The sequence below is a fragment of the Coffea eugenioides genome, chromosome 10 (assembly GCF_003713205.1).
Source record: "Coffea eugenioides isolate CCC68of chromosome 10, Ceug_1.0, whole genome shotgun sequence".
NCBI lineage: Eukaryota > Viridiplantae > Streptophyta > Magnoliopsida > Gentianales > Rubiaceae > Coffea > Coffea eugenioides.
This window is the reverse complement of record NC_040044.1, coordinates 17,321,328-17,345,397: the sequence shown is the minus strand read 5'-3', so window position 1 is coordinate 17,345,397 and position 24,070 is coordinate 17,321,328. Positions and strand designations below refer to the sequence as shown.

At 38.6% G+C, this 24,070-nt stretch overlaps 2 protein-coding genes across 2 annotated transcripts in view; one reads left to right on the top strand and one right to left on the bottom strand.

Moving 5' to 3' along the window:
• Positions 1-11,710: 11,710 nt before the first annotated feature.
• LOC113750528 lies at positions 11,711-13,877 on the top strand. The gene is made up of 2 exons (XM_027294493.1): positions 11,711-12,227; positions 13,687-13,877. Exons 1-2 carry the CDS (start codon positions 11,711-11,713, stop codon positions 13,875-13,877), a joined length of 708 nt encoding a protein of 235 aa, XP_027150294.1.
• Positions 13,878-14,475: 598 nt separating this feature from the next.
• LOC113750527 (UDP-glycosyltransferase 71E1-like) overlaps positions 14,476-24,070 on the bottom strand; it is a 32,011-nt gene continuing 22,416 nt past the window's right edge. Inside the window, exons 2-5 of the mRNA XM_027294492.1 lie at positions 20,026-20,079; positions 19,594-19,800; positions 19,237-19,491; positions 14,476-14,541 (exon numbers count right to left, since the gene is read on the bottom strand). Of these exons, the coding sequence (XP_027150293.1) occupies positions 14,476-14,541; positions 19,237-19,491; positions 19,594-19,800; positions 20,026-20,079 (582 nt within the window). The remainder of the gene's footprint in view (positions 14,542-19,236; positions 19,492-19,593; positions 19,801-20,025; positions 20,080-24,070) is intronic.

The window sequence follows — 24,070 nt, the reverse complement described above, 5'->3', positions numbered from 1 at the left end:
GTGGAGCCATTCATTCATTAACTCGCCAACTATTTTCCTTATTCCTCCAATTATTAAAAAAACATTTGCAAGTGAAAACTCCTCCAGTGTTCTTGACATTCATTCATTGATTTTATTTCCTGCCACTAGCCAATTCACTGGCCAGTTCTCCACCAGCCTTTGTGGTCATACTCGAGTATACCAAAACACTGTCCCAATGTCACTAACCACCCGACCGAATCCGCTTCTGGCTCGATCCGACTGGCAACGAAGGGCAAGGGCCCAATTCAGCCAAAAGTCTTACATTCATGCACAAATAACATTCAATCATTGAAAATTCATTTTGGCTTGGGTCGAGTGCGATAAAGTACACACTCACCCATCGAAAATCCATTTAACAATCCTTGGAAAGCATTTAACATTCAAGCAAACATTCACAAATAGTCACATAGTCACTTGTTGTACAAACACACAAGGAACACTCACCAATATGAGCAAGAGATGTGTCAAAAGTTTCCTTCCGGGTTGTACTCCGGATCACCAAAGAAACCTTGATTAGTCAGAATAAAGTATTATGGTTCAACTAATCAAAATCTCGATGAACCTTCAAAAATCCAGAAATTACTAGTGCTAATATGAAAATACAGTTTTAGAGTAAATAATAACATTTGAACTTCCAATTCACGAAAAATCTTGAGTCATTTCTCAAATTCAAACATAATGAAAGAAAATTCCAAGAATCAGTAGTTGAAAGAACAACCAATCCCAAATTGAAGTGAGCAAATATGATTCAAAGTTTTCGAGATAAAACTAACACTTTTCATTTTAGTTGATACCAAATCTTGGTCAAAAACAACTCACATACTACTATTGAAGTGCATTCAATGATACATATGTAACTTGAGATCCAACTAACCCTAAAATCAAATCTTACATCTTACTAATATTCATAAGAGCAAGTAATAGAAATTTGGGTAGCATGCCCTTTCGTATTTAGCTATTTTCAAGCCATTTATGACTTCATTATTTTCCTCAACTCAACCCAAATTCACACATAAACAATCTTAACACAATAGCTCTTCAACTAGGCTCAACGTCATCCCAATACAAGGCAATTCTAGCAATGCAACGATCAAAATCAAAGCTAGAAACTAGTATTAAAGAAGAATAGCTAATTAACAGGTTTTACATCTTCTGGCGTTTTGGTCACAGCTGAAGCTACGATAATCGGATTGGGGTACATTTTATGGCGTTTCGAAGCTAAGACAGATACTTACATTTCCTATGAAGACATGGACACCCAGTTCGTGCATTCTCAAGGTCAAAATGTGAAATTTCAAAGAAAACAGAAAGCTGCCCGAGAAATAGGACATTTGGCAGTCAGAGGTATTTTAGTCATTTCACAAGTTATAGTGTTCCAATTGAGCTGAAATTTTGCAGATAGATAGTTAACTCCATGCCCTACAACTTTCATGTTTTGAGTAAGAACTGATTTGGCCTTTATCATGGACGAGTATGCAGGTCAGATCGGTTCCAAAAACAGGGCAAAACTGAAATTACACTTCTTAAACTAAAATTTGCATATAACCATCACTAATTGCGATTAAAAGCTAGAAATTCTACCTTCACACTACACTAGCTTCTACTAATCATATACATGCTAAATCAAAGATGAAATAACTTATATCAAATCTGGGAAATATCAATCAAACTGAAATTTATCATCTCATGGCTGGAAAATGAAACCCTATGCTGGAAATTTCACCAATCTTCACAAATCTTGGTTGTCTTCCATAAAACTTCTAATTTCAAGTCATCTTCCTAATAAATTGCAAGAATAGAAAGAGAAGGAAGTTCCTCAACTTCATACCTTCAAAACTCCAAGGAAAATACAAAAACAAGAGCTGTCTATGCAAAATCACTCCACCTCAAGCTTCCTTGTCACCTTGTTGCACCTTTGTTCGGATTAGATTTGTGGTTCTTGTTGATTTCTCTCCAAATCAAGAAAAACCCAAGATGGAATTTGAAGTTTCCCGTCTCTTCTCTCTCTCTCTAGTTCGGCCAAGAAGGAAGCAAAATGAAGAGGATTTTAGCCAAAAGGAAAGATAAGAAGAAAGGAAAATGTCTTGGTCAACCTTCCATGGATTTCCAACACTTGTCACTTTAAGATCTTTTCTTTTGTTTTGTTTTTTTTCTTCCTTTTCCTTAGTCAATAATGGTGGCTGACTTAAGGTTTAATTAAGGGCTAATTAGATCAATTAAAAACAAGGAAATTAAGATAATAAAGTAGTGTGCAAGTAATGTATTCAATCGGTTGCAAACGGTGCACGTCGGTTCAAGTCGATTTTTCTTAACTCGTGTGTACTAGTGTTTTCACTTATGAGTCACTAACTTATTATTAGCAATTCTAATCACTCACTTTCTCTTATCTAAATCCCACTCTTAACCACCAAATTTAGTACACACACCTCACTAATTAATCACACGGCCAAAATACACGAAAACCCTAGCTTACGCGAACTATAAAACTAAGGGTAAAACTCTTAATTCTATGATTTATTGCAACTATTGAGGGAGTAATTGAGTAGTAAATATATTATAAAGTAATTTAATCAAAATAAGAGGGAATTTTAAGAAAATATGAGCAAATTTTCCAGTTGTCACACTCATTTTAAGATTTCAAGTTTTACATAATGACCAACTTGCTACTTGGGTCTGCATGAGGTTTTGGAACCTCACTAAGTTTTGGCTCACTTTATTAGCTTTTGTTTTCCTTACAGGGGGTACGAGCATCGGTGTGAAGTTGGAAAGGCTAGTTTTGTCTAGACTTTTAACTTTTGTCTACTAGCGTTAGTGCTCGATTAGAGTTAGAAATGTAACCAGAATTTGAATCTCTTGTTATATTCGGATATATATATGAATGGTTGAGATAGCAATGAATGTAAATGTACTTTTTAAGCTTGAAAACTGTAGTTTCCTTTACTTTTGATGTTGCAATTTTTTTTCGTGACGTGAGTGAGTGAGTCTTGGTAAGAGTTGGGCAGGTGGTCTGCTAAACCCTGGGGTATGCCCTAGGGGGAGGTGGGATCGTCACAGGTGGTATCAGAGCTCTTTTGAGCTCATACCAGGAGAGGGTTCTCGGACTGTGGGAATTGACCTATAAGTGTGGAATGAATCTCTGTTATTGAGGAAAATTAGATGTGTATATTGGGTAAGAATCTCAAAAGTGCTTGATTTCCTCTTGGGATTGGCCAGCTCGAGTGGTGAATTATCATATTTTCGGATTCTTATACCCGAGTATCAACGAGTGATACCTTTAGGCTAAGTTGATATCCCAAGTAATATTGGGATAAGTCTAGATGGCGAAAGCCAAGGCATCGGAAATGCGAATAGTCTGGATTTGGGAGATATTGAAGATTTTAGTGAGATTTGGGACCCTTATTATTCAAGTGTGCATACCTGATTGTACTTTTTCGAGTTTTGATTAAGTGTAGTGCTTGAGCAATACCTGGGGTTAATGGCTCAGAAGGTATGTGACTTGTTATGATATGTATATAAGGAGAGTGTTTTATTTTAAATATGTTCTATTGTTTTCATTTTATGATTTGAAAATGCTTTTATCGAGATTTATAGCTACTTTATTTTGCTTTTACCTATATCGTCTATTTTTCAAATCGAGCTTTATAACTACTTTATTTTACTTATACCTATATCGTCAATTTTGGTTATACCCATATCGTCTATAGGCATGGAGGGTAGGCGAAATCAGGGACGTGGGACTAGTCGAGAATGTGGTTCTAACCATGGACGTGGGGCTAGACGAGTACAAGAACAAGTACAAGAACTGAGAGAAGAGAGAGGTGCAACAGTTGAGCCACAACCTGGACCCCGAGCGAAGGAGGGGATCAGGTGGCGATGGCAATTCAGTAAATGACCAATATTCTCGCTCGATTGGTAGAGCAGCAGGGTCAAATCCCTGTCAATCAGCCTAGGGACCCTGAAATAGGGGAAGATAGGGCCCTAGAGTGGTTTCAAAAGTTTTCTCCTCCCAAGTTTCTTGGAGGGTCAGATCCTGAGGTAGCCGAGAGATGGGTGGAAGCAATGATTAATATTTTTGCCGCCCTGAATTATACGGAGAAAAATTAGGTGAATTTTACGATATTTCAATTTGAGGGACCAGTCAGAGCTTGGTGGAATGTAATTAGGGTTAAGTGGGAGAGAGAAAGGGCAGTATGGATTTGGTTGAAATTTGTGCAAGAGTTTAATAAGAAATATCTTCTACCAATAGTCCAGCAGAAAAGGGAGGACGATTTCATTAGGCTACATCAAGGAGGTTTAAGTGTATCTGAGTATGAGATTCAATTCACCAAGTTATCGAAATTTGCTCCTGAATTGATAGCTACGGAGCTAAGGAGGGTAAGGAGGTTTGTGCAACGATTGAATATAGAGATACAAGAGGCTTTAGCAGCGGCACAAATTAATACTTTCACGGAGGTTCTTGAGAAAGCCCAGAAGATAGATTGCAAGAGCGCAAGTGAAGGCTTTTCATGCAAGAAAGAAAGGTGCGGCTAGTGGAGACCAAGGGCGAGAACAAGGTGATCTAGGTATGCTACCCTCTAAGATGGGTCGAGAAGCTGATGGTGTGAGAATTTCAGGGACATCCAAGGAAGTTACTGCGAGAGGAGCCCCAGGTGGAGGAGGACAACTGAAAGGTGTCTCACAAGTAGATCAAACATCAAATCCTCACTTATTTTGTGGATATTGTGGAAAGATCAATCATACTGAGGATAATTGTTGGCGAAAGGCATGGAAATGTTTATGGTGTGGTAGTGCTGAGCATCAGATTGCATCCTATCCCCTCAGGTCAAACCCTAAACCAACAGCCAATGCTTAACCCATCTAAAGTGGGGGAAGGTACGATTCATGTTTTTCATTGTTTGGCTAAATTTTGGCTTATGGTGAGACCTGGGAGCTAGAGACAGACGTGCAAGAAAAATATCCTGAATTATTTACGAATAAATGTATGAATTTCGAGGTCGAAATTCTTTTAAGGGGAAAAGAGTATGACGACTTGAAAATTTGCTTATATTTTCTTATAATTCCCTCTTATTTTGAATAAATTATTTTATAATTCCTTTACTACTAATTTTATTCCCTCAATAGTTGTAATATATAATAGAATCGAGAGTTTTACTTTTACTTTTATAGTTAGAGCAAATTAGGATTTTTGCGTATTTTGGTAGGGTGATCACTTGGTGAGGTGTGTGTACTAAATTTGGTGGATAAGACTGAGTATTAAGTAAGAAGAAGTATATGATTAGAAGTGCTAATAATAAGTTAGTGAATCATAAGTTAAAACACAAGTACGAGAGAGTTAAGGAAAATAGGCTTGCACCGACGTGCACCATTTGTTACCGATTGAGTACACCACTTGACCAATACTTTCTTACCCTAATTTCCTTATTTTTATTTTATTTGAATTACAAAAACTAAATCGATTAAACTTGCATCAAGGGTGTTAGGAAGGTTGGTGTGACGAAAGTTTTGGAAGAAATAGCTTAGTTCCTCACTTTCAAGAAGGTTATAGAAGGTATAAGTTCATCCACTTCTTTTCTCTTTCTTAATCTTGCTAAATATGCTATAGAAGCTTTGAATCTTGGAATATTATGGATGATTTTCTAGTTTTGGGTTGTTTAGTGAAAATTTCAGCTAGGACCTCCAGTCTTGGGAACGTTTAAGTTGAATATAGATGGGTGTTCTAAAGGAAATCCGGGTCTAAGTGGTGAAGGGGGGATCCTTAGGGATGTCTCAGGGTCCTTTATCTTTGCCTTCGCAGGATGCCTTGGCTATGGGACTAGCTTGCAAGCTGAAGCTAAAGCGTTATTGCTTGGGTTGCAACTGTGTGTCCAGAGGAAAAAGGTACGACAACTGGTTGTTGAATCAGATTCGAGGTTGTTAATACAGATTCTGAGGAATAATTCCCAATGCCCGTGGTCAATTAGTGGTGAGGTCGAGCAGTGCTGCACGCTTTCTAAGGGGAGTATACAATTCAAGCATTATTACCGACAAGCCAATAAGGTTGCGGATATTCTGGCCAATGTCGGGTGTACCCTGTTTGAGTCGATCTGTTTCTATGAACATCTAAGTAGCCTGCCAGCGGTAGCCAGGGGCGAATATCGTTTGGATAAATTGGCTTACCCGTCTATTCGAAGAAGTTGTGTTAAGTAATTGTCTTATATTGGGCTTGTATTGATGAGGTCAAGTTTATGCCCCTCTCAGGAACTATCCAAAATAATAAAATTGGGGCTAGCATCCCAACCCCAGCTCTGGGGGTTGCCAAAAAAAAATTCAGCTAGGGTTTGCTATTTTAGTCTTGATTTATGTTGTTCAACTATCTTATATTGGTATGGAGCTTGGATATGGAACTTGTGAGGTGATTAGTGCCATAGTTGTTACTTTTTAGTGTTAAAAGATGAATTTCCAGCTTTGCTAAGAAAATTCCAGCTTTGGAAGTGTGAGGACTTGTAAAATCCCCTATAATTTTCTTAAAATCCCCTTTTATTTGAACTTTATTACTTTAGACTAGCCTTACTACTCATTTACCCCACAAAAAGTGCAAATGAACATAGAATTAAGGGTTTTTCCTTTCGTTTTCAAGTTATCGCAAATTAGAATTTTTACACCTTTTCGTAGTGTGACTATTCGGTACGGAGTGTGGATTAAATTTAGTGATTAAGAGTGATTTTTAGATGATATTAAGTGTGTGATGAGAAGTGATAATAATAAGTTAGTGAATTATAAGTTAAAACTCTAGTATACGCGATTTAAGAAAAATTGGCTTGAACCGATAGGTATCGTTCACTACCGATTGAACTTACCACTTGGCCACCACTTTCCCACCATAAAACATCATTGATATTAGTGCAAAATATCAGCCCCTTACTCAGCTCTTGATGGCCGAAATTATTGACTAGAAAAACAAGGGAAAAAGAAAAAAATTTGAAAGTTCATCTCATGGCGACAAGTGGCGATCATCCTAAGGTTGTTGACCAACCAATTTCTTCCATATTTATCACCAAAAATCACTTAACTTGCTCTTCATTTGAGCCATTCCATCCGTGAGCCTTGAGGGAGAAAACAAGAGAAAGAAAACTCCAATTTCATCTTGAGCTTAGCTTGTTTGAGTGAGAAATCAAGAAATCTAAACCGATTAACTTCTAAATTGGGGTTTAGGAAGCTTTGGGAGCTAAAATTCTACAAGGAGAAGTGAAGGATATCTCTTGCAAGCATTTTATTGAGGTAGTATGGCTGTTCATTCTATTTCTTTCCCTTAATCTTGCTTAAGTTATGTAGCAACTTATATTCTTGGCTTGTGATACCTACTTAAGTGATTTAGATGATTGTGGTTGTGGAATTGTGAGTTAGGGTTTTAAATTGTTCACTTATATTTTTTATTGTTTAGAAGGTATATGGTGTATATAATCTTGTATAGGAAGTTGCAGTAGTGGTTCAAGCTAGAAATGTGAAGTTTACACTTTGAATTCACTAAATTCCAGGTTTGAGTTTTTAGATTGCCCTGTTCTGACCGGTTCCATTCGGCCATGATAGAGGCCGAATTAGATTTAGCTCAAAACATGAAAGTTGTATCAAATCATGTTTTATAGCTACTTGAAAAATTTCAACTCAATCTGATCACTGTAGCATGTGAAAAGACAAAATTACCCTTGACTACCGTAGGCAGAGCTCTGTGGACAGTTTTGACATTTCATCATTCTGGCCACATTTCTTCACCCTGATCTGTACTAAATTAGCATTTGATCAAAACACAAAAATTGTAGTGCTGTGTTTTAGCTTTCCAATGCACCTAAAAACACCTCAATCAGACTTTTGTAGCCTGAGTTATTGTCATTTGAAACAGTACTATTAACCAACCTAATGGTGATATTCTGGTTCTGTAATTTGTAAATTTGACCTGGTTACGCTATGAACTGGGTTGAGTTGTCTTCATCAACATTGTAGTCCTTTGTCTTAATTTCGAAACGGTATAAATTGTACACCAATCCGATAAGCGTAGATTCGGTTGTGACCGATACGCTAAGAGACGTCGAATCTGTCTTTTGTTCTGTGTCTTAAACCTCAATTCCGGTCATTTTTCTAGCTTGGTTTTGTAATTGTATGACATTCAGCCTATTGAACGGCTATTGTAATAAGATTATCTGTGTGTGATTTTGGGACTAATTGAGGAAAATAATGAAGCCATAAATGGCTGAAAAATAGGTAAATACAAAGGGCGTGCCGTCCAAATTTGCGCTCAAGGGTTAGGTAGATATACTCGCGACTTGCGTAAAGATTTGAGAACGAATACCACTTGGACCATCTATGATATTTGCATCTTCTTTTATCGAGATATATAAGTTAGAATTCGGCCGAAACTTGTACCCCTGGAAAAATGAAAATAACGATTAATAGAATTACGTTTTCCTTGTTCCTTCGACTCAAATGGTATTTCAAAGTATAATTGCTACCAAGTTTCACAGTTTGAATAGCGAGCAAGAGTTTTACGAATATTTTTTAAATGAATTTCAATTACCTGATTCTTGTTAAACGAGACGTCCAAGTTTCGAACCTTAGTCGATTTTCAAAACTCTTAAATTATATTTTCTCTCAGATTTGGACTCCAAACCCGGAGTAATGCCCAAACGTGACCCGTAGAGGCACTACATATTTGGTGAGTACTTCCAAATACCTGATTGAACTTGAAATTTGTGTTTAATACTTGACCAATGTGATTACATGATATATGAATGGATTGATAGGGCAAGAGTATACTTTATCGCACTTGCCCTAATGTGATTTATCATTGTTCATCGATTTCACTTGACTTGATATACATGCATCTGAATTGTATTTTGCATGGAATTCCAAAAACCCTGTGGCTAGTTAGTCGAGTCGAGCCGGCAAGGGCCTAGTCGATTAAATAACGAACCCTGGGTAGTTAGTGATGTCGAGTGGAGTGTTATCTCCTCGACTAATCGGTATACTCGAGTATTACCATCAGTGTTTATTGTGGAGTTCGGGCCCGGTAAGGGGGTTGGTCGGTGGACGGAGATTGGAGTTAAGTGGTATTCTACTGGACTAGTTATCTTACTTGAAAGTTGACAGAGTGTCAACTACCAATCGATCAAGCTATGGTGGAACTGATATATGAGCAACTGTATCCTTATATGTGAAATGCGGAATATTTATTGTTTGGCTATATGAAGTATTATTACTCATTTCTTGACTTGTTTTGCTTGCTATTTCACTATTATGCTACTTTTTGTTTATTCGATGGTCAATTTGCTAATTGGAACATCACTGAGCTTTAGCTCACTCCATTAGTTTTGTTTTCCTTACAGGGATACGAGCGAGGCGTGAGACGTGTACAGACTAGCGTAGTTTAGATGTTTTGAATTTTGATTTGTTCTCGCGCTATCACTCGACTAGGGTGATTTGTACTTGAATTGTAACCACTATGAAGTATTTTGGTGTATAGAGTTTTGTATCTTGGTTTGTGCATTGATGTACATTATAAGTTTGAATTGTCGTGTTATTTACTTTTATGGATGTAAGTTAATTTCTCGAGGTACGAGTGAATTAGTTCTGACGAGAGTTGGGTAGGCGACTCGCTAAACCCTAGGGTACGCCCTAGGGGGAGGTGGGGTCGTCACAGGTGGTATCAAAGCCTAGGTTTGAATTGATCTGGGTAGATTGAGTGATTTATACTTGTCATGCCTTGATTATAGTTTGGTTATGATAGGCTAGGGTTTCACACTTGAAAATAAGCCTTTAGCCTCGATTTATATGTCTAACTTGCCTCTTCTTGCAATGTTACTTGTAATGTAGGTGATGGAGGGTAAAGATGCTGCTGGGGGTGCCGGGCCATCTCAGCCCGTACCTGCCGACGAGGTACACCTTGAGAGGCCTGTATATCGTGTACTGACCTACCAGGAGAGTCCCGGTGGGCCTGTATGTCGTGTACTGACCTACCAGGAGAGTTCCGATGGGCCCATGTGTCGGTGGTCTCCAGTGAGCAAGATTTGACGTTGCGATTGCTGGAAGACCTACTCCTACCCCGATAGGATAGTACTAGCCGTGGACGATGAGCGGAGGCTATTGGGTAGCGCCAATCGTAGGTGCCAGACGGAGATAGAGCGTCTCCAGACAGCCCTCCGAGTACACAGTGTCAGGATGCGAGAGCTTGAGGCTTCGGTTCTGGAAGAGCAGGAGCGAACTAATGCCTTCAGGGAGCAGGCTCAAGCGACTACTGGTCGTCTTGTTCGGGTAGTTGGAGATGTGAGAGACCAGACCGACCGTATTCTGACCGAGTGCGGGGCTCTAGTAGATGATGTGGTTCAGGACTTGGCCGAGGAGGGTCAAGGGCAGGCGGTCCCTAGTGCTCCTGAGGAGGAATCGGAGGAGGACCCCGAGGAGGATCTTGAAGAGGATCCGAAGGAGGAGCCGATTGCACCTGCCGAGTCGGTTGGGTCGGCATCTAGCTAGACCTCTACTTAAGGTTTGAGGGATTTTCGTGAGGTAGTTAGGGACACAGTGGGATGACACGTCGCTTTTGTTTTTGGAATTTGACGTGTTAAGGTTGATGTATATAGTGCTTATTTTGTTCTATGTCCCTTGACTAGTATGCGCCTTTGACTTGACTAAGTTGGCATGTATAGTACTTTTTAACTTGTTGTGTGACTTATTTTGCTGTGTATATAAAGGCAATGTTTATCTTGAATGTGGCTTACTGCCCTTGTTTTATAATTTGAAAACATTTTATTGAGCCATACCTTATTTTGTTTATATTTCTATAGTTGGTTAGTCAAGAATCATAGAAGGTAGAAGAAGTCAGGATCAGGGAGCTACTCGAGAGCGTGGCTCTAATCGTGGGCATGGGAGTAGACAGGTACAGGAACCAGTGCAAGAACCGAGGAGGGAGAGAGGTGAAACAGCTAAGCTGCAACCCGGACCCCGAGCGGAAGGGGGGGATTAGATAGCGACGGCAATTCAACAAATGACAAATATCCTTGCCCGTCTGGTAGAGCAACAAGGTCAAACCCCTGTGAATCAACTTAGGGATCCTGATATGGGGCAAGATAGAGCCCTAGAGAGATTTCAAAAATTTTCTCCTCCTAAGTTCCTGGGAGGACCGGACCCTGAGGGAGCGGAAAGATGGTTAGAGACCATTATCAATATATTTGCCGCTCTAAACTATGCGGAGGATAGGCAAGTGCAATTTGCTATTTGTCAGTTCGAGGGTCCAGCCAGGGTTTGGTGGAATGTAGTAAAAGCTAAGTGGGAGAGAGAAGGAACCGCATGGACTTGGTTGAATTTCGTGTGGGAGTTTAACGAAAAATACCTTTCACCTATCGTCTAGGAGAAGAGAGAGGACGATTTTATTAAACTCCGGCAGGGAACTTTAAGTGTAGCTGAGTACGAGACCCAGTTTACAAGGTTGTCCAAATTTGCTCCTGAATTGATAGCTACGGAGCAAAGGAGAATAATGAGATTTGTGCAAGGGCTCAATGTAGAAATACATGAGACCTTACCGGCGGCCCAAATCAATACTTTCACTGAGGTTTTGGAAAAGACCCAGAGAATAGAAATTGCCAGGGCACAAATGAGAAATTTTCACGTAAAATGAAAAGGGGCGCCTAGCGGAAGTCAAAGACCGGCACAAAGTGATCAAAACATGCCATCTTCTAAAGCCGATCGTGGAGCTGGGGGTGGAAGGTTTACAGGTATTTCGAGGGGAGGCCAAAGTGGAAGAGCACAGGGGAGATGTGGTCCACAGGGGGGCCAGACCTCCACTTCCCGAGTAACGTGTGGATATTGTAGAAAATCAAACCATATCGAGGATAATTGCTGGAGAAAGGCTTGGAAGTGTTTAAGGTGTGGAAGTACGGAGCATCAGATTGCTAACTGCCCACTTATCAGTGATGCACAGTCGACTGGCCAAGCGAACCCAAAACCAACCAATGTAGGAGGGGTCAAGTCGAGGGTGCCAGCCAGAGTTTACTCTTTGGACCAACGATCGGTACCTGAGCCGACGGAGGTAGTGGAAGGTACGATTCCTATTTTCCATCGTTTAGCCAAAATTTTGATAGACCCTGGTGCCACCCATTCTTTTGTTAGCCCCACCTTTATACTTGAAATTGATGTGAAAACTGAAAGATTACCATATGACTTAGAAGTAAGAACACCTACAGGTAATCAAACTTTACTTGCGAATGAGATGTATAGAAACTGTGATATTTGGGTTGGTGAGCGAAAATTAGTAGTCGACCTCATAAGTCTAGCCATTAAGGGATATAATGTTATTCTAAGTATGGATTGGCTCGCTCACTATCATGCTCGGGTAGATTGTAGGATGAAGGTGATCGAGTTTTGCATACTAGGTAAGCCAACTTTCAAGCTAGACATGAGGGGTATGTTACCTCATCTGCGCTCATTTCGGGAATAAGGGCTAGGAAATTACTTAGTCATGGGGCACGGGATTATTTAGCTTTTCTAGTTAACACCCCAGGAGAAAAGATGAAGCTAGAAGACATGCCGGTGATCAGTGAGTATCCGGACATATTTCCGGAGGAGTTGGGGTCTTTGCCACCCGAAAGAGAAATTGAATTTAAGATTGAACTAGCACCTGGAATTACTCCCATTTCGAATCCCCTTATCGAATGGCACCTACTAGTTTGAGTTAAAATTGAAATTGCAAGACTTGATGGAATAGGGGTTTATACATGAGAGCGAGTCACCATGGGGAGCTCCAGTGCTATTTGTCAAAAAAAAAAAGGACGGGGATTTAAGGTTATGCATCGATTATCGAGGTTTGAATGCAGCAACCGTTAAGAATAAATATCCTTTGCCTTACATTGATGAGTTGTTTGATCAGTTACAAGGGGCTGTGGTGTTCTCTAAGTTGGATCTTCGACAAGGGTATTATCAATTGAGAATTAGAAAGGAAGATGTGCCAAAAACGGCTTTTAACACTCGATATGGGCATTTCGAGTTTGCAGTAATGCCTTTTGGCTTAACTAATGCCCCAGCGGCGTTCATGGATTTAATGCATCAAGTGTTTTGGATCTTCGACAAGGGTATTATCAATTGAGAATTAGAAAGGAAGATGTGCCAAAAACGGCTTTTAACACTCGATATGGGCATTTCGAGTTTGCAGTAATGCCTTTTGGCTTAACTAATGCCCCAGCGGCGTTCATGGATTTAATGCATCAAGTGTTTAAACCCTATTTGGATAAGTTCGTGGTGGTGTTCATTGATGACATCCTAGTGTATTCGAAGACAAGGGAGGAGCATGAGCAACACTTGAGGATAGTATTACGAACCTTAAAAGAGCACCAGTTGTTTGCTAAATTTAGCAAGTGTGAATTTTGGTTAGAGAAAGTGGCGTTCCTAGGCCATATAATTTCAAAGGACGGACTTACTGTGGATCCGGCCAAAGTGGAAGTTGTAGCTAAATGGAAACGGCCAGAGAATCCTACTGAAGTACGAAGGTTTTTGGGTCTAGCGGGTATTACCGCCGGTTTATAAAGAATTTCTCAAGAATTGTGGGACCCCTAACGAACTTGATAAAGTAACAAGGAAAGTACATTTGGGATGCTAAGTGTGAGAGTGGTTTTCAAGATCTTAAGAGGCAATTGACCATGGCTCCAGTGTTGGCTTTGTCCAATGGGAAGGATAGCTATACGGTTTATACCGATGCTTTGAAAGAGGGGTTGGGGTGTATTTTGATGCAAAATAGGAATGTGATTGCCTACGCATCTCGAAAGTTAAAGGCTCATGAGCAAAACTATCCAATCCATGACTTGGAGCTTGCAGCTGTTGTGTTTGCCTTTAAGAAATGACGGCATTACTTATACGGAATGACATTTGAGGTATATACGGATCATAAGAGTTTTAAGTACTTATTTTTCCAGAAGGAGCTAAATCTAAGACAACGTCGGTGGGTGGAGTTCTTAGAAGACTATGATTGTATGATTGACTACCATCAAGAAAAGGTCAACGTTGTAGCAGATGCTTTAAGTCGAAAGGCTCAACTAGCAAGTTCAATGGTAGGAGAATGGAGCTTATTAGAAGATGTATGTTAATGGAACCCTCGTCTGGAGTCGCAGAAAGTTATTTTTAGAAATATTGAGGTAAAATCGATACTATTGGATTGGATTAAAGAGGGTCAAATGAAAGAACCGACGGTACAAAAGTGGGTGGAAAGAGTGAAGAAACGAGAATTGCCTAACTTTAACCTAGATTCTGATGAAATTTTAAGGTTCCGAAATCACGTCGTTGTACCTAGGGATGAAGAATTAAAGAGGAAGATTTTGAAGGAATCTCACCGTTCTAGATATACGGTGCATCCAGGTAGTGGTAAAATGTACCAGAATCTCAAAAGTCTGTATTGGTGGGATAATATGAAAGCGGAGATTGTCCAATTTGTACAAAAGTGTCTTACATGCCAACAAGTGAAAGCTGAGCATCAAAAACTATCGGGTCTGTTACAGCCTCTACAGATTCCTGAATGGAAGTGGGAGCACATAACGATGGATTTTGTATCAGAGTTACCACAAATTCAAAAAGGTCATAATGCGATCTGGGTGATAGTAGACCGATTAACTAAGATCGCACATTTTCTGCCAGTTAATATGAAATATGCTTTAGAGAAACTTGCCAAACTCTATATGGATGAAGTGGTGAGACTACATGGGGTACCAGTGAGTATCGTATCCGATAGAGACCCTAGGTTTGTGTCTCGATTCTGACAAAAGTTGCAAGAGGCTCTAGGAACTAAGTTGAATTATAGTACAGCGTATCATCCTCAAACCGATGGACAATCTGAGAGAACCATTCAAACTCTTGAAGATATGCTGAGAGCCTGTATTGTAGATTTTGGAGGGAGTTGGAGCCAATATTTAACCTTGGTTGAGTTCGCGTATAACAATAGCTATCACTCTTCTATTCAAATGGCCCCATATGAAGCATTGTATGGACGAAAGTGTCGATTGCCAATCCATTGGGATGAAGTAGGAGAGAGGAAGATTATTGATCCGGCTACAATACCATGGGTTGAGGAAGCCTATGAAAGGGTAAAGGTGATTCGTCAGAGGCTTCAAACAGCCCAAAGCCGACAAAAGAGCTATGCCGATCATCGGAAAAAGGATTTGGAATTTGAGATAGGAGATAAAGTGTTTCTTAGGATTACTCCCTTGAAAAGAAAGATTAAAGCAGGAAAAGGAAAAAAGTTGCAACCGATATGCATAGGACCCTTTAATATACTTCAGCGGATAAGAAAGGTAGCTTATCGACTTGAGTTACCAGCTAGTTTGTCTCGGATCCATGACATTTTTCATATTTCTTTGCTTAAGAAATATCATCCGGATCCAACTCACATTTTGGCCCCAGAAGATATTGAATTGGACGAGTCTTTAGCCTATGAGGAACGACCCATTCGAATACTAAATAGGAGGGTGAAAGACTTGAGAAACAAGCAGATTCCATTAGTGAAGGTTCTATGGAAACACCATGGAGTGGAGGAAGCAATTTGGGAGCTAGAGAAGTATCCAGACCCATTTACAACTAAAGGTATGAATTTCGAGATCGAAATTCTCTTAAAGGGGAGAGAGTGTGAGGACTTGTAAAATCCCTTATAATTTTCTTAAAATTCCCTTTTATTTGAACTTTATTACTTTAAACTAGCCTTACTACTCATTTACCCCACAAAAAGTGTAAATGAACATAGAATTAAGGGTTTTTCCTTTCGTTTTCAAGTTATCGCAAATTAGGATTTTTACGCCTTTTCGTAGTGTGACTATTCGGTACGGAGTGTGGATTAAATTTAGTGATTAAGAGTGAGTTTTAGATGATATTAAGTGTGTGATGAGAAGTGATAATAATAAGTTAGTGAATTATAAGTCAAAACCCTAGTATACGCGATTTAAGAAAAATTGGCTTGAACCGACGGGTATCGTTCACTACCGATTTAACTTACCACTTGGCCACCACTTTCCTACCATAAAACATCATTGATATTAGTGCAAAATATCAGCCCCTTACTTAGCTCTTGATGGCCGAAATTATTAACTAGAAAACAAGGGAAAAAGAAAAAAATTTGAAAGTTCATCTCATGGCGATAAGTGGCGATCATCCTAAGGTTGTTGACCAACTAATTTCTTCCATATTTATCACCAAAAATCACTTAACTTGCTCTTCATTTCAGCCATTCCAGCCGTGAGCCTTGAGGGAGAAAACAAGAGAAAGAAAACTACATTTCCATCTTGAGTTTAGCTTGTTTGAGTGAGAAATCAAGAAATCTAAACCGATTAACTTCTAAATTTGGGCTTAGGAAGCTTGGGGAGCTAAAATTTTACAAGGAGAGGGGAAGGATATCTCTTGCAAGCATTTTATTGAGGTAGTATGGCTGCTCACTCTATTTCTTTCCCTTAATCTTGCTTAAGTTATGTAGCAACTTGTATTCTTGGCTTGTGATACCTACTTAAGTGATTTTGATGATTGTGGTTGTGGAATTGTGAGTTAGGGTTTTGAATTGTTTACTTATATTTCTTATTGTTTAGAAGGTATATGGTGTATATAATATTGTATAGGAATTTGTAGTAGTGGTTCAAGCTAGAAATGTGAAGTTTACACTTTGAATTCACTAAATTCCAGGTTTGAGTTTTTAGATTGCCCTGTTCTGACCAGTTCCATTCGGTCATGATGGATGCCGAATTAGGCTTAGCTCAAAACATGAAAGTTGTAGGAAATCATGTTTTATAGCTTCCTGAAAAATTTCAACTCAATCAAATCACTGTAGCATTTGAAAAGACAAAAATACCCTTGACTACCATAGGCAGAGCCCTGTGGACAGTTTTGACATTTCATCATTCTGGCCACATTTTTTCACCCTGATCTGTACTAAATTAGCATTTGGTCAAAACACAAAAAATTGTAGTGCTGTGTTTTAGCTTTCCAACGCACCTGAAAACGCCTCAATCAGACTTTTGTAGCCTGAGTTATTGTCATTTGAAACAGTACTATTAACCAACCTAACGGTGATATTCTGGTTCTGTAATTTGTAAATTTGACCTGGATACGCTATGAACTGGGTTGAGTTGTCTTCATCAACATTGTAACCCTTTGTCTTAGCTTTGAAACGGTATAAATTGTACATCAATCTGATAAGCGTAGTTTCAGTTGGGATCGTTACGCTAAGAGACGTCGAATCTGTCTTTTGTTCTATGTCTTAAACTTTATTTCCGGTCATTTTTCTAGCTTGGTTTTGTGATCGTATGACATTGAGCCTATTGAATGGCTGTTGTAATGAGATTATCTGTGTGTGATTTTGGGACTGATTGAGGAAAAGAATGAAGCCATAAATGACTGAAAAATAGGTAAATACAAAGGGCGTGCCGCCCAAATTTGCGCTTAAGGGCTAGGTAGATATACTCGCAACTTGCGTAAGGATTTGATAACGAATACCACTTGGACCATCTAGAATATTTGCGTCTTCTTTTATCGAGATATATAAGTTAGAATTCGGCCGAAACTTGTACCCCTGGGAAAATGAAAATAACGATTAATAGAAATACGTTTTCCTTGTTCCTTCGACTCAAATGGTATTTCAAAGTATAATTGCTACCAAGTTTCACAGTTTGAATAGCGAGCAAGAGTTTTATGAATATTTTTCAAATAAATTTCAATTACTTGATTCTTGTTAAACGAAACGTCCAAGTTTTGAACCTTAGTTGATTTTCAAAGATCTTAAACGATATTTTCTCTCAAATTTGGACTCCAAGCCCAGAGTAATACCCAAACGTGACCCGTAGAGACACTATATATTTGGTGAGTGCTTCCAAATACCTTATTGAATTTGAAATTTGTGTTTAATATTTGACCAATGTGATTACATGATATATGAATAGATTGATAGGGCAAGAGTGTACTTTATCGCAATTGCCCTAATGTGATTTATCATTATTCATCGATTTCACTTGACTTGATATACATGCATCTGAATTGTATTTTGCATGAAATTTCAAAAACCCTGTGGCTAGTTAGTCGAGTCGAACCGGCAAGGGTCTGGTCGATTAGATAACGAACCCTGGGTAGTTAGTGATGTCGAGTGGAGTGTTATCTACTCGACTAATTGGTATACTCGAATATTACCATCAGTGTTTATTGTGGAGTTCGGGCTCGGTAAGGGGGTTGGTCGGTGGATGGAGATTGGAGTTAAGTGGTGTTCTACTGGACTAGTTACCATACTTGAAAGTTGACGGAGTGTCAACTACCAATCGATCAAGCTATGGTGGAGCCGAGATATAAGCAACTGTATCCTTATATGTGAAATGCGGAATATTTATTGTTTGGCTATATGAAATATTATTACTCATTTCTTGACTTGTTTTGCTCGCTATTTCACTATTATGCTACTTTTAGTTTATTCGATGGTAAATTTGCTATTTGGAACATCACTGAGCTTTAGCTCACTCCATTAGTTTTGTTTTCCTTACAGGGATACGAGCGAAGCGTGAGACGTGTACAGACTAGCGTAGTCTAGATGTTTTGAATTTTGATTTGTTCTCGCGCTATCACTCGACTAGGGTGATTTGTACTTGAATTGTAACCACTATAAAGTATTTTGGTGTATAAAGCTTTGTATCTTGGTTTGTGCATCGATGTACATTATAAGTTTGAATTATCGTGTTATTTACTTTTATGGATGTAAGTTTATTTCTCGAGGTACGAGTGATTGAGTCCTGGTGAGAGTTGGGCAGGCGACTCGCTAAACCCTAGGGTACGCCCTAGGGGGAGGTGGGGTTGTCACAGGTAGTGGTTGATTATTTGCTAGAAATGACTAATATTTGGATGGTTTTAAGCCTAGATGAAGAGCTATCTTCATATGTTTACTTGTGGTGCTTGAGTTGGGTTGATTTGAGGAAAAACATGAAGCCTTAAATGGCTGAAAAAATGGATAAATATAAAGGGTATGTTGCCCAAATTTTTATTCGAGAGTTAAGTGAGTGAATTTGGAACTTGAGCGGTGATTCGAGGATAAATTGGACTTTGCTTGTCTTGAAATTCTCATACAAATTTTATTTTATCAGCTACTTAACACAAGTTGTAGAAGTCCTCAATTAAACTTCCTAAGGAAGTGTAAGAAGAACCACCATCTACCCAAAAAAAAAAAAAACCGCCCTCCACCAAGGGTATTCTTGCCTTCTCCATCAAGTCTTTCACCTTTCTCCTTATTTCACTGTCTGGCTGCATCAATTGTCGAATTCCATCCTCTATTTCAATAGATTTCACAATAACATCATTTTCATTCATAATATCATTCTTGTAATCCATTTTAATCTCTGCAGCTATGCCAAAATCCTTAACTATCAAAAAGGCATTCATCTGCTGCTCAGCATACATTGGCCACACTGCTAATGGCACTTCAAATGATGCACTTCCAGCACTAAGATCCAACTGCAATGTGTCACAAATCCTTGCACAGCAGGATGGGCTAAAACTGGTGCTTGTGGTGCCCATCTGATCACTTTGTCAATCCCGAAAGTGCAGTCCAAGAACCTTATACATGTCTTCTTCAGGATTTTCATACTCACATACTCTAGACATGTTTGGTGGGGCACCTCGTAAGGACCACAAGAACTGGCATCCACTATGCTCAATTGCATGTGCAATCTCATTTTGTTGGTCACCATAGAAAGACCCAAAGCTACCAAAGCAAAGGAACTTCACGAACGAATTAGGCTGGTCATCTAGCCATGTCAAATGCTATCAATTTCATGCTAGTTACTTTTAACACCACTAAAGTTTAACAATGGCCTTATTGGATGGATTGGTGGCATCTTCTTTATGCTCTCGAGGGTCTTTATTGAATAGGATTCTAAGTTGATAAACGTGTTAATCATGATTCCCTTGGTCTCACCAATAATTTTTTTCTGGTGAGTTTGTGGCTCATCCCTTCCTTGTCAAAAACTGATTTAGGGAATTGTTTACCTGGAACAGGTTGATGTAAGTTGATACAGACACCTCAATCTCTGAGTCTTTGTACTGAATTATATCTTAGTTGTTGTCACCAACGAGAGTCTGAACATAAAGTCTAAGGCTAAGAACAACTGCACCAGATGTGTAGAAAACGTAGGTAGGGAACTCAAACTCATTGGACGCATCAATCTTGGCTATGCAGTGCATATCCGTGACGCGACAAATCCTGAGATTCTTGATGAGCCGGACTCTTTCGCTGGGCAACAAAATCTCTAACATTATGCTTTTGGTTGTCTATCTACCTAGACAAAAAGGTAAACGGGTTCGCTGGTTTCTTAGATAACTCGGCTTGTGATTCTTGCTGCGATAGTTCAATGAATTGTATGCCTTCTGTGGATTCTGTGAAGAGTGATTGGATGTATGAATTCATAGTGACATCAAATGCCAGTTTGAAAATGAGGATTCAAATGGAGATTTCTTCGTTTTGACATACAAGTAGCTTGGTTAACTATACTATAGATATCAAGTGACCCGTAGCAGCAAAGGAATGAAAACCAACTCTACTTTCATTATATCAAGTTCTGGAAATTGGAATCTAAGTATTCAATAGATTTCAACTAGCATGTTTTTTTTTTGTCCAGGATGCTTATAAGTATCTTGAAATGATATTGAAGTCCTGAGTATGGATAGAGTTTAAATTTGGAAATGAGGTCATGGCTTTGCTAGCAATGTCTTGTAGGCAAAGGAATTAGTAAACAACCTTAATATTTTGTTAAACAAGTTTGAAATTTTTTTTTATTAATGTCCTGTCTCATTTTTGTTTGCAACTCAAATTTTCAAGAAAATAGCGACTGGATAATTCTACCACTTTATTGCCTTCATTGTCTTTTTAAAATTTGTTTAAATCACCTTTTAGTCAAGGGACAGGAAATGAGGATAGTAAGGTTGTCAGAGATAGACAGACGGGTAGGAATTTCTTGAACGAACTGCACTCCCTTGTATATGTCAGGAGTCCATTGATGAGAGGAGTCTGGGGAAAGCCTGAACCCACCTTTAGCGTTCTACGCCCTTGAAAAAGTTAAGAAAGTTGAAATCAGAAAATGAAAGAGGAGAAATTGGACCATGTTTTTCAAGAGACATCGCCTTCTCCAAGGCCATATCTTTCGAGTTTGAGTTCAACCATGGTTTTGCTCGAGTTTGACTTGGCTTAATAGCACTGATTTCCCTACCTCCATATAAAACATCAAAACGCTTATATATTTTGCATATTTGAACATTTTTAACTTAGGTTGTGAATACGAACGTAGTGCAAGTATGTTTATTTGAGTTCTTGCAATCCTGCATTGACTTCTAATTATGTGCATCTCTCAGCAATAGACATTCTATATTGGAAGTTTTACTTGAAAATTATGCACAAAATGTTGTGATTCTTCATTGATATTCTTAATTATTTCTATAAATCAATGCTGTGTAGGGCAATCTTTGAGCTGCAAATTATAGGATTAATAAGGATGCTTTCGAATAGATTCTAGGATTTGTTGAATGAATTGCATTTGGAATGTAACAAGGATTGATGAGTAGGATCTCTAAATTCTCACTAGGCTAGGTTTTGAATGTCTTTTAAAATCTTGTGATTCTTCATTAATATCCTTAATTATTTCTATAAATCAATGCTGTGTAGGGCAATCTTTGAGCTGCAAATTATAGGATTAATAAGGATGCTTTCGAATAGATTCTAGGATTTGTTGAATGAGTTGCATTTGGAATGTAACAAGGATTGATGAGTAGGATCTCTAAATTCTCACTAGACTAGGTTTTGAATGTCTTTTTTGTTTCAAGAACATTATAATTAATCCATCATGATGGGATTAGTATTAACACATTGCAACTCATTAAGATTATGATCTAACCTGCAAATCATGATATAAATGCAACTTAAAGTTACTTTAATCTAACAACCAACTCATCCAACTTGTGAGAATTGAACCTAGGTACTCTATTCTCAAGATTTTAACTTAAGTTGTTTTCACCTTGAGTCCAAGGCTGCTTTTGATTTAAATCCTTCCTATCCATTTGAACTTTGAGTATTGTCGCAAAAAGTGAAAAAAAAAGAAGAAAATCACAATATGCTTATGCAACATTTCTAGTGGTGGAAGAATTATGTCTATTTCCAGTGAAATTTTCACAGGAGAGGCTGTGATGACTTGAAAATTTGCTTATATTTTCTTATAATTTCCTCTTATTTTGAATAAATTATTTTATAATTCTTTTGCTACTAATTTTATTCCCTCAATAGTTGTAAAACTCTTACTTTTATAGTTAGAGCAAATAAGGATTTTTGTATATTTTGGTAGGGTGATCACTTGGTGAGGTGTGTGTACTAAATTTTGGTGGATAAGACTGAGTATTAAGTAAGAGAAAGTATGTGATTAGAAGTGCTAATAATAAGTTAGTGAATCATAAGTTAAAACACAAGTACGAGAGAGTTAAGGAAAATAGGCTTGAACCGACGTGCACCGTTTGTTATCGATTGAGTACACCACTTGACCAATACTTTCTTACCCTAATTTCCTTATTTTTGTTTCATTTAATTTCCCCTAAATTAACTCTAAAGTCAGCCACCATTATTGACCAAAGAAAAGGAAGAAAAGAAACAAAAACAAAGAAAAGATCTTAAGTGACAAGTGTTGGCAATCCATGGAAGTTTGACCAAGACATTTTCCTTTCTTCTTATCTTCCATTTTGGCTAACTTTCCCTCATTATTTCTTCATCTTGGCCGAGCTCTAGGAGAGAAAAAACAAGAGAGGAAAACCTTCCATTTTCATCTTAATTTAGCCTTGTTTGAGTTGAATCACAAAAACTAAACCGATTAAACTTGCATCAAGGGTGTTAGGAAGGTTGGTGTGGTGAAAGTTTTGCAAGAAATAGCTTGGTTCCTCACTTTCAAGAAGGTTATAGAAGGTATAAGTTCATCCACTTCTTTTCTCTTTCTTAATCTTGCTAAATATGCTATAGAAGCTTTGAATCTTGGAATATTATGGATGATTTTCTAGTTTTGGATTGTTTAGTGAAATTTCAACTAGGACCTCCAGTCTTGGGAACGTTTAAGTTGAATATAGATGGGTGTTCTAAAGGAAATCCGGGTCTAAGTGGTGGAGGGGGGATCCTTAGGGATGTCTCGGGGTCCTTTATCTTTGCCTTCGCAGGATCCTTTGGCTATGGGACTAGCTTGCAATCTGAAGCTAAAGCGTTATTGCTTGGGTTGCAACTGTGTGTCCAGAGGAAGATGGTACGGCAGTTGATTGTTGAATTGGATTAGAGGTTGTTAATACAGATTCTGAGGAATAATTCCCAATGCCGGTGGTCAATTAGTGGTGAGGTCGAGCAGTGCTGCACACTTTCTAAGCGGAGTATACAATTCAAGCATTATTACCGACAAGCTAATAAGGTTGCGGATATTCTGGCCAATGTCGGGGTACCCTGTCTGAGTTGGTCTGTTTCTATGAACATCTAAATAGCCTGCCAGCGGTAGCCAGGGGCGAATATCGTTTGGATAAATTGGCTTACCCGTCTATTCGAAGACATCGCGTTAAGTAAGTGTCTTATATTGGGCTTGTATAGATGAGGTCAGGTTTATTCCCCCCTCAGGAACTGTCCTAAAGTAATAAAATTGGGGCTGGCATCCCAACCCCAGCTCTGGGGGTTGCCAAAAAAAAAATTTAGCTAGGGTTTGCTATTTTAGCCTTGATTTATGTTGTTCAACTATCTTATGTTGGTATGGAGCTTGGATATTGAACTTGTGAGGTGATTAGTGGCATGGTTGTTACTTTTTAGTGTTAAAAGATGAATTTCCAGCTTTGATAAGAAAATTCCAGCTTTGGTAGTGGTTGATTATTTGCTAGAAATTACTTATATTTTGATGGTTTTAAGCCTAGATGAAGAGCTATCTTGATATGTTTACTTGTGGTGCTTGAGTTGGATTGATTTGAGGGAAAACATGAAGCCTTAAATGGCTGGAAAAATGGATAAATACAAAGGGTATGTTGCCCAAATTTT

Coding starts and splice junctions, on each gene's coding strand:
- LOC113750528 (XM_027294493.1), top strand. CDS start 11,711: ATGCCATCTTCTAAAGCCGATCGTGGAGCTGGGGGTGGAAGGTTTACA. Junction 12,228..13,686: donor AGAAGTAAGAACACCTACAG/GTAATCAAACTT, acceptor CCATGGCTCCAG/TGTTGGCTTTGTCCAATGGG.